Source organism: Nerophis lumbriciformis, linkage group LG11 (genome assembly GCF_033978685.3).
Source record: "Nerophis lumbriciformis linkage group LG11, RoL_Nlum_v2.1, whole genome shotgun sequence".
NCBI classification, from domain to species: domain Eukaryota; kingdom Metazoa; phylum Chordata; class Actinopteri; order Syngnathiformes; family Syngnathidae; genus Nerophis; species Nerophis lumbriciformis.
In genome coordinates this window covers 8681291-8696004 of record NC_084558.2, presented here as the reverse complement: position 1 = coordinate 8696004, position 14714 = coordinate 8681291, and the positions used below count along the sequence as shown (strand labels likewise).

Here is a 14714-nt window from a genome sequence, read left to right as displayed (position 1 = left end):
ACACGAGTGCTCCATTGTAGTCAATAGGTTCCTTACTTTTCTCTAGCCGCTTGTTGTGGGGCAGACTAGTTCATAGATGCACATGCATCCTTCGCTATTGGCTTTTCTAGTGTAAAGCAGTGTATAGCTCGAACTTGCATCTGCCAGTAGACTCGATATGGAAGCGCTAAAAACTACAACAAGGATGATGAGGAGAAGACGCAGTCTAAGTGAAGGGGCGTAAATAAGACCGCCCACAAAACTGCGCATCCTGAAGAGACGGTCAGTAAGCGGTTTAAAGTCTGTTTGTAAAACAGTCTATGCAAAATTCTGATCAAAGAACCACCATTACATGTTATGTAGACCAGTGTTTCTAACCATATGGCCCATTGAGCGCCCCATAGACTGCCGGCAAAAAATACGTTTCTCAACTCTGATCCGTATGTGCTGCAGGGGTACTCAGCTGTAGCACTTTTCCACCACTTGTGGAAGTAATGACAATCTCAAACAAACAGAAGAAGTCTGGAGCTAAATTCATAGAGAAGTTTACGCAAAAATTACGGCTAAAGTGGTGAAGCTGTATTTTCATTTGCACTTTAATTTCATTGAGTTTAGTTAAGAAACATATTCATTATTAATGTAGTTTATTTATTTTAGCACAACATAATTGCATACAAATGTATTTTTGTCAGTTATTTGAGTTCATTTTTGTGCAGTATATTTGTTTAGCACTTATTTTTCTAATCAGCCTGACCTAACCCTAAGGTTTATGTGTCAAATAAATAATATTATTTGTGATTAACACATAGTTTCATATAATTCCACATGGTTGTAAACTGTAAGTAGGTTAGATATAATTATTGACTGAATTATTGTTTTTGTTGTACTTATATGTATGTATTTCTGTAACTTTGTTTTGCTGCCCTCTTGGTCAGGTCACTCTTGGAAAAGAGATTGTAATCTCAATTAGTTTTTACATGGTTAATTAAAGGATATTGATTGATTGAATGCCATTAAAATCATGACTAAGAATACTAATTCAGTGTTAATATTTGAATAGGCCCCAGGTCCTTCCACGAGGAAGTGTTTCAAATGTAGAAAAAAAATCATAATATGATCGACCCCTTTAAAGATTTTTGTTTTTTGGTTACTGAACACAATACAAATACGAAGATCCTGGTTTCGATCCCGGGCTCGTGGTCTTTCTGTGTTGGAGTTTGCATGTTCTCCCCGTGACTTTGTGAGTTCCCTCCGGGTATTCCGGCTTCCTCCCACCTCCAAAGACATGCACCTGGGGATAGGTTGATTGGCAACACTAAATTGGCCCTAGTGTGTGAATGTTGTCTGTCTATCTGTGTTGGCCCTGCAATGAGTTGGCGACTTGTCCAGGGTGTACCCCGCCTTCCGCCTGAATGCAGCTGATATAGGCTCCGGCACCCCCCGCGACCCCGAAGGGGACAAGCGGTGGAAAATGGATGGATGGATGGGTTACTGAACACATTTGTGCATTTTAAATATCAACATATGTGAGATATAATATCTGAATAGCATTTATTCCTACAGGGACAGCACAACCCAGCTCCCAAGTTAACCCTCCCAACTCAATACTTCTATTTCCTGAGCAAACAAGACAATTTAGTCTTCTATCGGGGAGGGCATCAAACCTTTTCAAGTATTAAGAAACTGGAATTGTTGAATGTTTTTTTTCCTGACGGCACCAAAGTATTTTGTTTATTCTCCCTCTCTCACACCATAGCGTCTGCATCCCCCCTTGTTTCCCTTTCCTGAACGGAATCTAAAGACTGGAAAAACAAGATTCATGTATATACATCAGTGCTGTTATGATTTCAAAGCCAATCAGTGGTGGAGAAAGTAAACCAGAAGAAAGAATAGAATAGTTTAAAAAATCCCCTAACGACAACAAAAAGCACAAACTAATTATCAAAAGTATCGATTCTATGAAAGTGTCTTATGTTTTGTATATGAAGTAACTACAGTGACTGTTCAAAACTGATGAAGATTTAACGTTTTAATCATTTGGAGTAGCTCATTCCATTTGTTTACAATCTGGCCAGAGGTCGATGGATGCATTTAAATGGGTTACACAATGATTATTGAGGCAGCAAGAAAGAAAAATAAATACTCGAAACATTTAAAGATGTGGACGAAAAACAGTTAGCTAAATTAAACCATCTGGGAAGTTCAGGAGATAGTGTCTCTGGCAGGGCAGCTCTCAATCCTGACATCTGCATCTCAGGGTATCAGATCTAAACAATTTAAGGCTAAAATGTTGGAAGAAAAATAAGTAGAAACTCTCTAGTTCGGTTCTAAAAAGGACCATATAAAATGACACAGGCAGGACTAGACAAGTAGGTATTAAATATATAACAATGGATGGGTGGATGGCATTTCATTTCATCCATTATAACAGTGGTCCCCAACCACTGGTCCGGGGACCGGCACCGGTGCATGACGCATTTGCTACCGGGCCGCACATAGACATTAAATAATGTATAAACTGCTGCATTTTCTCCTAATTAACTTTCATCAGTCCCAACAGACACACCAATTAGCTTGTTCGTAGATGTATTATAAAACTCCTGATAGGAAGTTGCCATTTGCTAGATTTGTTACATCTTTCTTATATGGGACAATGCACATTAATAAACATGTGAAGGTGCCAAATCGTAGCCAAAAGCTAGGTTCCATCTGCAGTCCGTGGCAAGTTGATGACCGAAGATCAGGAACAGAGTGACCATAGTAGTTAAAGATGGAGAAGTGCTAAATTGTTGCATATAATAATTGTACTGAAGGAAGAAAATACACATTTCCTTTGGCCTAGTAAGTTAAAGTGCACACAGTCCTATTACACAAGTAGTTAGCAATAACACATGTATTTACGCATGGAAAATTGAAGCAAAAAAAGCAAACAGTGTATTTACATATGAATTATTGCACAAAATATGTATACATAACTTTTAGAATGGAAATAGACGGGAATCTATTGTAACTAATGGCAAGTATTTGTAGCTTTATTATATATCCATGCTCTTGTCCTTGAATGTGAGGTATATGTCACCTATAACCCATCAGATACTAAAGCCAAAAAAAAGCCTACTACTAGCAACAATGAGTACAAATCTAAACTCCAAACATCCCAGAACAAGCTAGTCGGATTACTTCTAGACCTCCACCACAGATCCCACCTCACTCCTACCCACTTCTCCAAAGTGGGCTGGCTCAAGGTGTAGGACAGAGTAAAACAACTTGCACTGAGCCTAGTCTATAAAATCCGCTACACCTCCCTGATACCGAAGTACATGTCAAACTACTTCCTTAACCGCCATAACCACAACACCAGGGGGAGCTCCACTAACCACGTCAAACCCAGATTCCGATCTAACAAAGGTCTTAACTCATTCTCTTTCTATGCCACATCAATGTGGAATGTGCTCCCAACAGGTATAAAAGAAAGGGCATCTCTATCCTCCTTCAAAACCGCAATAAAAGTACACCTCCAGGCAACTTCAACCCTAAACTAACACCCTCCCCGGATTGTTAATAATCAAATGTAAACATCCATCCATCCATCCATTTTCTACCACGTATTCCCTTCGGGGTCGCGGGGGGCGCCGGAGCCCATCTCAGCCACAATCGGGCGGAAGGCGGGGTACACCCTGGACAAGTCGCCACCTCATCACAAGGCCAACACAGATAGACAGACAACATTCCCACTCACATTCACACACTAGGGCCAATTTTTAGTGTTGCCAATCAACCTATCCCCAGGTGCATGTCTTTGGCGGTGGGAGGAAGCCGGAGTACCCGGAGGGAACCCACGCAGTCACGGGGAGAACATGCAAACTCCACAGAGAAAGATCCCGAGCCCGGGATTGAACTCAGGACTACTCGGGACCTTCGTATTGTGAGGCAGATGCACTAACCCCTCTTCCACCGTGCTGCCCCAAATGTAAACAATCAAATGTAAATACTTTTCTTATGCCTTCTGATCTCTCTCTCTCTCCATGTCCACTACTTGCTGTACATATCCTACCAAGTCAGACCTACACTGTTTCAATATCCATTTCTCTGTTCTCAATTGTTGATGACTGATGATAACAACCAAACCTAAACCCCCCCCCCCCCCCTCCACACCCCGAATTGTAAATAATGTAAATAATTCAATGTATACACCCTGATGATTATCTTGTGTGATGACTGTATTATGATGATAGTATATATGATAGTATATATCTGTATCATGAATCAATTTAATTTCCTTCACGAGTGAGGGAAGAGTGGATCGTGAGATCGACAGGCGGATCGGTGCGGCGTCTTCAGTAATGCGGACGCTGTATCGATCCGTTGTGGTGAAGAAGGAGCTGAGCCGGAAGGCAAAGCTCTCAATTTACCGGTCGATCTACGTTCCCATCCTCACCTATGGTCATGAGCTTTGGGTTATGACCGAAAGGACAAGATCACGGGTACAAGCGGCCGAAATGAGTTTCCTCCGCCGGGTGGCGGGGCTCTCCCTTAGAGATAGGGTGAGAAGCTCTGCCATCCGGGGGGAGCTCAAAGTAAAGCCGCTGCTCCTCCACATCGAGAGGAGCCAGATGAGGTGGCTCGGGCATCTGGTCAGGATGCCACCCGAGCGTCTCCCTAAGGAGGTGTTTAGGGCATGTCCGACCGGTAGGAGGCCACGAGGAAGACCCAGGACACGTTGGGAAGACTATGTCTCCCGGCTGGCCTGGGAACGCCTCGGGATTCCCCGGGAGGAGATGGACGAAGTGGCTGGGGAGAGGGAAGTCTGGGCTTCCCTGCTTAGGCTGCTGCCCCCGCGACCCGACCTCGGATAAGCGGAAGAAGATGGATGGATGGATGGAATCAATTTAAGTGGACCCCGACTTAAACAAGTTGAAAAATGTATTCGGGTGTTACCATTTAGTGGTCAATTGTACGGAATATGTACTTTACTGTGCAACCTACTAATAAAAGTCTCAATCTATCAATACACAACAAAAGCCTATGGAGAGATTTTTTGCAAAGGCAAAAGGCCAGGGGCTCCCACTAATTCAACATTATGGTGAGTTTTTTCATGTATTCATTTTTCATGCACTTATTTGCTATACATGTATTTATCCGCCACACGTGGAAGGCCGGTCCCTGAAAAATGCCTACATTAAACCGAACCCTGGTGCAAAAAAAAGGTTGGGGACCCGGGACCCCTGCATTATCTAACAACAAAGTGTAAGAGTAATGGCACTGCATGACCGCTAGGGAGCATCCGCGGTGCTTCCAAGGCATTGAAACCTACAGGCCGTGTTGTCTTTGTACCCTTCCTCGACTACAACCACTTCCTGGTTACGAGCGCAAGGGGGGCGGGGGGGAAACCGACAGCTCACATTTGACCGAACGTTGAAAAGGGAGTATTTGTTCACCTGTGGATTACGCGCTTTTATATGTATTTATTTTTTTCATGATAATTTAGCCATGAATGACCTGACTGACGAATGACACGACGTCGCCGATGCTCACATAACAAACAGGCGACGCGGCGTTGCGCGTCGTTGAAACTACAAACGAAACGGTAAATATGTGACTTTACGCTTTAATACCTTAACTATTTATAAGTCAGGGTACACGTCAGTGTAATAGGAGAAAAACGTATTTTAATGATGTCGTGTTGTGTATTTCCCCCACAGCGCCACGTCACGTATAGGTGAAGGAGTTGTGGAACCCGAGAAATTAGACGAACCCCCGGTTTTGGCCCAGGGATTAGACGGTGACATTTAAACTTTGTAGCACCCCTGTCATTTTTTTTTTTTTTTTTTTGCTAGTTTTACATTTGCCTACCGAGAGGAAAGACGAGTCGCTCGGCTGTTCAAAGATGACGGCGTCCAACTGGGGTCTCATCATGAACGTGGTGAACAGCATTGTCGGCGTTAGCGTGCTCACCATGCCCTTCTGCTTCAAACAGGTGAGTCACCGGCCGGCGTTCGCGTTCATGGAGGCCAACGTGCGCGCCGCCGAGACGTCTCAAATTCGAATGTCTTGTTCTAGTTTTTGTCAGTCTGGAAATACATGCTTCTTTGACAATGCAATAGCTGTAGTTAATATTTTGTATTATGTATGAGTGGTTTATATGTTGTGATTTAGATGAGTAAATACCCTGTTGCATATTTACTAACTAGAGTGATTAGTACTGTTTGACTTGGCAGAAAGTTAATGAATTATGTTTAAAAACATGTCCCGGGGATGGTGGAATACATGGCGTTTCACAAGGGTCAAATAATAAATCAAATCAAATCAACTTTATTTATAGAGCACATTTAAAATTTACCACAGGGGTAGCCAAAGTGCTGTACAATGAGCAGGTTAAAAGATAAAACGAGTACCGAGCGAACACAACACAAACAGAACACGATAAAAAATAAATAATTAAAATAGAATTAATAAAAACATAAAAACAGGATCACAGCAGGTGTATTATGGGGCGCCATTGCAGGATGGATATCACTCAGTGTTAAAAGCCATGGAATAAAAGTATGTTTTTAAGAGAGATTTAAAAACAGGAAGAGAGGAGGCTTGTCTAACACTCAGGGGTAGGTCGTTCCAGAGCTTGGGAGCAGCAACGGCGAAAGCTCTGTCACCTCTAAGCTTCAGCCTTGTGTCAGGGACCGTCAACAGCAGCTGATCGGCTGATCTTAAGGATCGGGTGGGGCAGTAAGGCTGAAGGAGGTCGGAGAGATAGGTTGGCGCGAGGTTGTTTAGACATTTAAAAACAAATAAAAGGAGTTTAAAATGTATTCGGTAACGCACAGGGAGCCAGTGAAGGGACGCTAAAATAGGGGTGATGTGCTCACGTCTGCGGGTCTGTGTTAGCAGACAAGCAGCAGAGTTCTGCACGAGCTGCGGGCGAGGGAGGCCTGGCTAATGCCAACATACAGGGCATTACAATAATCAAGACGAGTCGAGATAAAAGCGTGGATTAATTTCTCAAGATCATGTCTTGATAGAAGCGGTTTCACTTTCGCTATTTGGCGTAATTGATAAAAGCTTTTTTGAACGACGCTGCTGATTTGTTTTTCGAATTTAAAATCTGAGTCAAACTTTACCCCCAGGTTTGTGACAGAGTCGCTGAGATACGGGGTCAGAGTGCCGAGGTCAACGTTGGGGGAGGGAGAGCGACTTGGACCGAACAACATAACTTCTGTTTTATCTTCATTTAGGCTCAGGAAGTTAGCTGAAAGCCAGACTTTGATGTCGTGCAGGCAGTCAATAAGACGTTGAACCGTGTTATTTTGTGCCATGGGAAAATAAATCTGGCAATCATCGGCATAAAAATGAAATGCAATACTGTACTTCCTAAAAATAGAACCAAGGGGGAGAAGGTAAAGCGCAAATAAAATTGGGGCAAGGATTGAGCCCTGGGGGACCCCATGTGGTAAAGGAGCTGTGGACGACATAAAACTGTCTACTTTTACACAAAAACTCCTGTCGGTTAGGTTAATAGGCTTAATTATTAGGACAACAGGTAATGGAAAATATGTAGTTTCACTAAATAGTAGAGATGTCCAATAATGGCCTTTTTGCCGATATTCCGATATTGTCCAACTCTTAATTACCGATTCCAATATCAACCGATACCGATATATACAGTCGTGGAACTAACACATTATTGTGCCTAATTTTGTTGTGATGCCCCGCTGGATGCATTAAACAATGTAACAAGGTTTTCCAAAATAAATCAACTCAAGTTATGGAAAAAAATGCCAACATGGCACTGCCATATTTATTATTGAAGTCACAAAGTGCATCATTTTTTTTAACATGCCTCAAAACAGCAGCTTGGAATTTGGTGGTTGAGGAGGTTGAGGTGGGCGGGGTTGGGGGTGCGCAGGGTTTTTGGTAGGTGGTAGCGGGGGGTGTATATTGTAGCGTCCCGGAAGAGTTAGTGCTGCAAGGGGTTCTGGGTATTTGTTCTGTTGTGTTTATGTTGTGTTACGGTGCGGATGTTCTCCCGAAATGTGTTTGTCATTCTTGTTTGGTGTGGGTTCACAGTGTGGCGCATATTTGTAACAGTGTTAAAGTTGTTTATACGGCCACCCTCAGTGTGACCTGTATGGCTGTTGACCAAGTATGGATGCATTCACTTGTGTGTGAGAAAAGCCGTAGGTACTATGTGATTGGACTGGCACGCAAAGGCAATGCCTTTAAGGTTTATTGGCGCTCTGTACTTCTCCCTACGTCCGTGTACCACTACGTACAGCGGCCAGCGGCGTTTTAAAAAGTCATACATTTCACTTTTTGAAACCGATACCGATAATTTCCGATATTAAATTTTAAAGCATTTATCGGACGATAATATCGGCTGCCGATATTATCGGATATCTCTACTAAATAGGCCTAACAATCAGGAAAACAAATACCTACAAATACAATAATTCCTCTTTTATTGGTGACCGTGGTAAACTAATTTCCGTGAAGTAAGAATTACTTATTATAAATTGAATGATGGGAAATAACACTCACATAGTCCCCTTTTAGTCATACCAAAGACTACCAATAAATGGGACCTATTGCCTCCCTGCTTGGCACTCAGCATCAAGGGTTGGAATTGGGGGTTAAATTTCACCAAATGATTCCCGAGCGCGGTGCACGCTGCTGTTCACTGCTCCCCTCACCTCCCAGGGGGTGAACAAGAGGATGGGTCAAATGTAGAGGACACATTTCACCACACCCAGTGTGTGTGTGACAATCATTGAAACTGTAACTTTAACTTTAACACTTGTTTAATAGAGGGGTTCCTAATCTTTTTAACCTTGGCGTTATCTTTAAGGTTTAGGTCAGGCTGATTAAAAAAATAAATACTAATCAAATATACTGCAAAAGAAGGGACTCATCAAAAGTGTTGAAAAATTATATGTGTGTATATATGTTTGTGTGTGTCTTACATGAACTGTCAATATAATTTAAGTATACATACAAATGAAAATACAGCTTTTATCACTTTGGTCATAATTGCTGCGCTCAAGAAACTTCTCTGACTTTAGCTCTATACTTCTTCTGTTTGTTTTAGATGATCAATACTGCTACAAGTGGCGGTCAAGTGTATTAAAACGGAGTATCGCTGCAACCTATACGGAACACAGCTGAAAGATATATTTTTTGGTGGCCCTTAAGAAGGAGCTGGTTTGATCTGGTTTAATCCAATACACTGCAGTAGTGTTGCTTGAGGCAGAGCCAATCAGTAGCCACGATACTGAACAGCGTGCTCTGATTGTCTGTTCTCATCCAGTGGCCAATACTACTGTAGTATTGCTATTTTTAGTTCATTGAACCATTTTATGCTTGGAAAATTCTTGTTTAAAGCCAAAAGAGACATAAATTGGCTATAAAATCCAAGGCGGAATCCACCAAAGCAAAAACAAAAAGGAAAATACAAGCTGCTCAGAAATTTGCCAGGAACGCTCATGTCAGAGCCCATCCATCCATCCATTTTCTACCGCTTGTCCCGTTTGGTGTCGCGGGGGTGCTGGAGCCTATCTCAGCTGCATTCGGGCGGAAGGCGGGGTACACCCTGGACAAGTCGCCACCTCATCGCAGGGCCAACATAGAGAGACCAACAACATTCACACTCACATTCACACACTAGGGTCAATTGTCAGAGCCATCAAAGCAAAAATGCCAAAGTAATGTGCGAATGAACCAAAGTAATGTGTAAATAACTAGATGAACCATCTGTGGTTGTATATACTGTATAGAGTAGGCTAACCCATTTCCTGTGGATGTGACCACAAATTTGTAATTACTGTAGTGACTAAATAACGTAGTGACTGAAACAGACAGTGATTCAATTGGATGAATGGGGTATGTATGTGTTTATGTAAACTCTGTTGATATTTTTTCAATTCTTTAAACACTAAACATCTTTAAATGGTGCTTTTTTGCAAATGTTTGCATGTTCAATTGCTGAGAAACCAGGAACTTCAGGGGATTGGGGGTTGCCTGCTATATGCATGTTCAAAATAACTAATGCCATTTCCAAAATCTTAAAGGCCACAGAAACAGGTTTTGATCAACACCAACATCTACTGAACAAACAGTCCAAGTGGAAAACAGAGCAAAAGGAACAGTGCAAATTATCATTTAAAGTAAGGGAGTAGTTGGTCTTAATTTCCTGCCTCATTGCTTCTCTGTTGTGTGTGAGTAGAAGAGTAAAATGCAAGTTCCACGGAGAACATAAAAAAGGGTAAATGTAATGGCAATGATATGTCGCTGTATTGCAGGCTTATGTATTTTCTATTACAGGTGGCTAATATACATATATAGTATATCACCAGGAATGTCATTTACTCCATAAAATATTTCAAGATTGATGCATCCTTGTTCTCTAACTTGTCCTCTGTTTTTTTCAGTGTGGGATCGTGCTGGGAACTCTCCTGTTGTTTCTTTGCTCCTGGATGACCCACAAGTCGTGCATGTTTCTGGTTCACACCGCTAGCAACACCAAACGAAGAACCTACGCTGGCTTGGGTGAGATACTTTCTGAAAAAAAAAGACTAGGTGACTTCACAGCCAACAAGGATAATGTATACAGTTGCTAAAAACCATGGTAACATCAGCAAATGTATGCAATTAAATATTTAGGTTGTTAACTCTAGTGTGTTTTTAGTGCAACGCTTGCTTTGTTTTGACGACTGTTATCGAAACAGATATTTTTAAACATGTTACTTTGCACACTCAATCACAGTTCACAAGCTAACAACAATCATTCCTGTCTTTGCAGCTTTCCACGCTTATGGCAAACCTGGAAAAACTCTGGTGGAAACCAGGCATGTGTCAATATGTACACCCAATCTATAATATTTACCCACAATGATGATATTTATCATGTGCCTCACTGTCATTGCAGTATGATTGGATTGATGTTGGGAACCTGTATTGCCTTCTATGTGGTCATTGCGGATTTGGGCTCAAATTTCTTTGCTACGCTGTTGGGTTTGCAGGTCAGAGACCTCTTTTTATAAACATCTCCACACCAGAATTGAGGTAAAACAAGAAGTTCATTAATAAATCCCTATTATTTGTTTTTAAAGGTTACTGGCAGTTTTCGTGTGGTCCTGCTGATCGCCGTGTCTTTGTTCATCGTCCTTCCTCTGAGCCTGCAGAGGAACATGATGTCCTCCATTCAGTCCTTCTCGGCCATGGCGCTCATCTTCTACACATTTTTCATGTTTACGGTGAGTCGACTACTCTCTCTGAGTCTCAACTACTATTATTGAAAGATTATTTACATATAATCTATTGTATTTATTTTGTCCTGCATGAACAAAATAATTTAGGTACCCACAAATTCTAATATTACATGCATTTTACAGTTAATTCCATGTTTTTGTTTGAAAGATTTAAGGCGTTGATATTAATTATTACAGCTATTTTATCAGCGTTTGAGGCCGTAATGTTCATTTTTAAACATAATCTGTTTTTTTCTCCCTGTTGCTCTGACTCCCGATACATTTCTTACTAAGCTCAACCAATATGATTGTCTCAAGTAATATATAGTACAGTTTTATCAAATTAAATTTTCATCAAATTAATCACAAATTAATTTATTGTGGGCTATACCGAGGATGTCGTTGTGGCTTGTGCAGCCCTTTGAGACACTTGTGATTTAGGGCTATATAAATAAACATTGATTGATTGATTGATTGTGATTAATCACCATTGGCAACTATATCTTAAAATATGCCCATTTTCATTGTACTGTATGAACAGAAAAATAAATGACATGACAGGTTTAGTTACATTTGGTTTAGTTTATATTTAACATACTGCCAATTTAATAACAGTTCTAAATAGAATGAAAATGCAAACTAAGCTAAAATATGACACCATATTTGTCTCTTTACAATGTCTCTTGCATTTATTTGCAAGAGACATTGTAAATAGGATGGAGTTACAGGTTTTAAGGATAGTATTTTAATTTTCAAACATAGTAAAGTAAGAATAGTAAAACTAAAAGATACTGTAGCACACTTTTATCTTATATATTTAAATTGGGCCTTGTTTGCCATTGCATGAATACATTTTTGAAGTTGCTGTTAGTCTGAACTGCACTAAAACAAAATTATCATTGCATGATTTCAGTTAAAAATTTCTCAATAGGGCGAGATGCGTCCCGGGAGAAGGGATTAACTAGTGTAAAGTGTGTATAGATGGGTGTGTCCAAGTTAAAGAGCACGGAAGTTTTTTTCCCTTTGGCGGTGCAAACTGTTTTGCAACAACATGACATTATTCGTAAAACAATTGTCAGTGACACCATCCATCTAATTTTGCACACAAACAGTATCATGAAATCAAAGCTACAATAAGCATTAGGCAAAAAAATCTCCATACGAGGCTTATTATTGGAATACTCGGACATAACAGCTTAGATAGCATGTGACGCTATAGCATTATTTAGCTTAAGGTTATGCACCAAACAAACTTGCACACTAGCTCTCATCACAAATGTAATAACTTCACAAAACAGCTCTTGGGAAATATACACATTTATCTGTGGCAGCATGGAAGAAAGTTACGCATAAGAGTCAATATGCCATCGTCGTATATTCTGTATAATTGGCGACCCCGAGAGAAACAAGCTGTAGAAGATTGATGGCTATATGACTTTTTTTTTTAAAAGGCTAAAAAAAATATGCATATATTTAAAGTCAAATATGTGTTATTAGTTATTAGCATCAACATATATTTTTCTAGTTACATTTTATTGTTGTATGTATTTAAAAATGTTTTATTTTATTACTACAACATAAGACCGGCTGCACTTTGTACACCCCTTGTTTATTTTAATATAATATACAGCCCTCCTTGAAAGTTGGAATTTAGTTTGGCAGATAGTTTAACAGTCCTTCAGATTAAAGATGAAAACACTTCCAACTTGAGGTTGTTTATTGATCGTCTTCACAATGAAGTTGATGTAAAACTAAGCACACAAAGGGAAGTGCATGAATATACACATCAAGTACACGTACATGTAAGAATAATGTTAAATCGACAATACAGCTTGGTATAAACTGAAAAAAGCAATGCAACATACAGGATAAAGGTTTGCTCTAATGCCGCTAGCTTAAAGCTAACATGCAACGGACAAGCTCATTGACACGCTAACGATAATTAGCTTTGCATTAGATTTAAACGTGTACAAACGTTTAGGAGATGAGATTTTAATGTAACAAAATAGACATAAAACAACACCTTTTTACTTTCAGGCATATAGTCTCCAAACTCTGGTGAAACAAATTTTGACCATAAACTTTGTTCAACTGGGGAAGTCTACTGTTCTCTGCACTGACATACTGACTAGCTACAGACTTGTCCCCCTCGGGGGTCGCGGAAGGTGCTGGGGCCTATCCCAGCTCTGTTGCTCAAATCTCAAACTATAATTTTAAAACACATAGGGCCTGATCTACTAAAGCTTTTTGTGTACTAAAGCATGTGCAAACTTGATAGCACACGCAAAGCTGATCTACTAAACATGTGCAAAGTAAATTGCGTCTGTTAAGTGAGTAAAATAAGGCGTGCAATCCATTTTGTGTATCTGTCTTCATTACAATGCAAAATATATGATGATCATCAAACCGCCCACAATACTGGGAGGTGGAAATGCAAATATATTATACAGCACCCGCAACGTGATTCATCAGCACTCATCACCGTTTTTTATGGAGAACCAATTAATGCTTTGTTTTGCACGTTTGAAAAGGACGCACAAACTGACACAGCTGTGAGAGAAGAGTGTTCGTGTTGCAAAAACACAATGGACAGAGAATCCTCTGTCTTACGTGTATCTTTCAACATTTTTAGACGGTCAGAAATAAAAAAAATATTAGACTCATCGTTTACTCAGCAACATCCTTTTATAATTTACTAACTGCTATATGACTTAAGAGGCTGATCAAAACAAATTAAATTGATGCATTTTGGTGTCATTTAATATTTTTTTATGATGTTCATTTTTTCACATAGACTATATCTTATCCTATATAATAAAATCTTCTTGAAGTATGCATTTTTTGCATCTTGAGTACAAGCAGTCTCCTGCTTGTTTGAAAACACAGCAAAATGCCACAGGTAGGAACATGATAAGATGATTGTAGAGTAAATCAGAGTGTCTCTATGGTTATGTCCCATATAGTACATGCAAAATCCTCATTTAAACAAGACGGTGTGCCTCACTTTCCAATTGCACACGCAGTCTTAGTACACGCTTTTTAGCGTGAGGTATTTGGATCTAAGTAAATCAGGCCCATAATGTAGTCAAAGATTTGTGGAACGTGATTCAAATGTATCACCTGGAAAGTGTTTACCTTCCTGTATTGCAAAATATACAATACAGGCCAAAAGTTTGGACACACCTTCTCATTCAATGCGTTTTCTTTATTTTTATGACTATTTACATTGTAGATTGTCACTGAAGGCATCAAAACTATGAGTGAACACATGTGGAGGTATGTACTTAACAAAAGAAGGAGAAATAACGGAAAACATGTTTTATATTCTAGTTTCTTCAAAATAGCCACCCTTTGCTCTAATTACTTTTTCGCACACTCTTGGCATTCTCTCGATGAGCTTCAAGAGGTAGTCACCTGAAATGGTTTTCACTTCACAGGTGTACTTAAAGCTCAACTAGAGAATGCCAAGAGTGTGCAAAGCAGTAATAAGAGCAAATG

General features: G+C 40.2%; 2 protein-coding genes across 5 annotated transcripts in view; one reads left to right on the top strand and one right to left on the bottom strand.

Annotated features, from left to right (window-relative positions):
• The window catches only part of bahcc1b (BAH domain and coiled-coil containing 1b), a 182559-nt gene extending 176562 nt beyond the window's left edge, over window positions 1-5997 (bottom strand). Inside the window, exon 1 of the mRNA XM_061967479.2 lies at window positions 5833-5997. The gene's annotated coding sequence lies outside the window, so the exon portion shown is untranslated. The remainder of the gene's footprint in view (window positions 1-5832) is intronic.
• Window positions 5341-14714, top strand: part of slc38a10 (solute carrier family 38 member 10) — a 39401-nt gene continuing 30027 nt past the window's right edge. For 3 of the 4 annotated variants that reach the window (XM_061967486.2, XM_061967484.2, XM_061967483.2), the window contains exons 1-6: window positions 5342-5566; window positions 5682-5956; window positions 10398-10515; window positions 10769-10814; window positions 10895-10988; window positions 11079-11222. In XM_061967486.2, the coding sequence (XP_061823470.1) occupies window positions 5867-5956; window positions 10398-10515; window positions 10769-10814; window positions 10895-10988; window positions 11079-11222 (492 nt within the window). In that variant the 5' untranslated portion in view covers window positions 5342-5566; window positions 5682-5866. Of the gene's footprint in view, window positions 5567-5681; window positions 5957-10397; window positions 10516-10768; window positions 10815-10894; window positions 10989-11078; window positions 11223-14714 lie in introns of all 4 variants that reach the window. The other variant, XM_061967485.2, reaches the window with a different exon arrangement.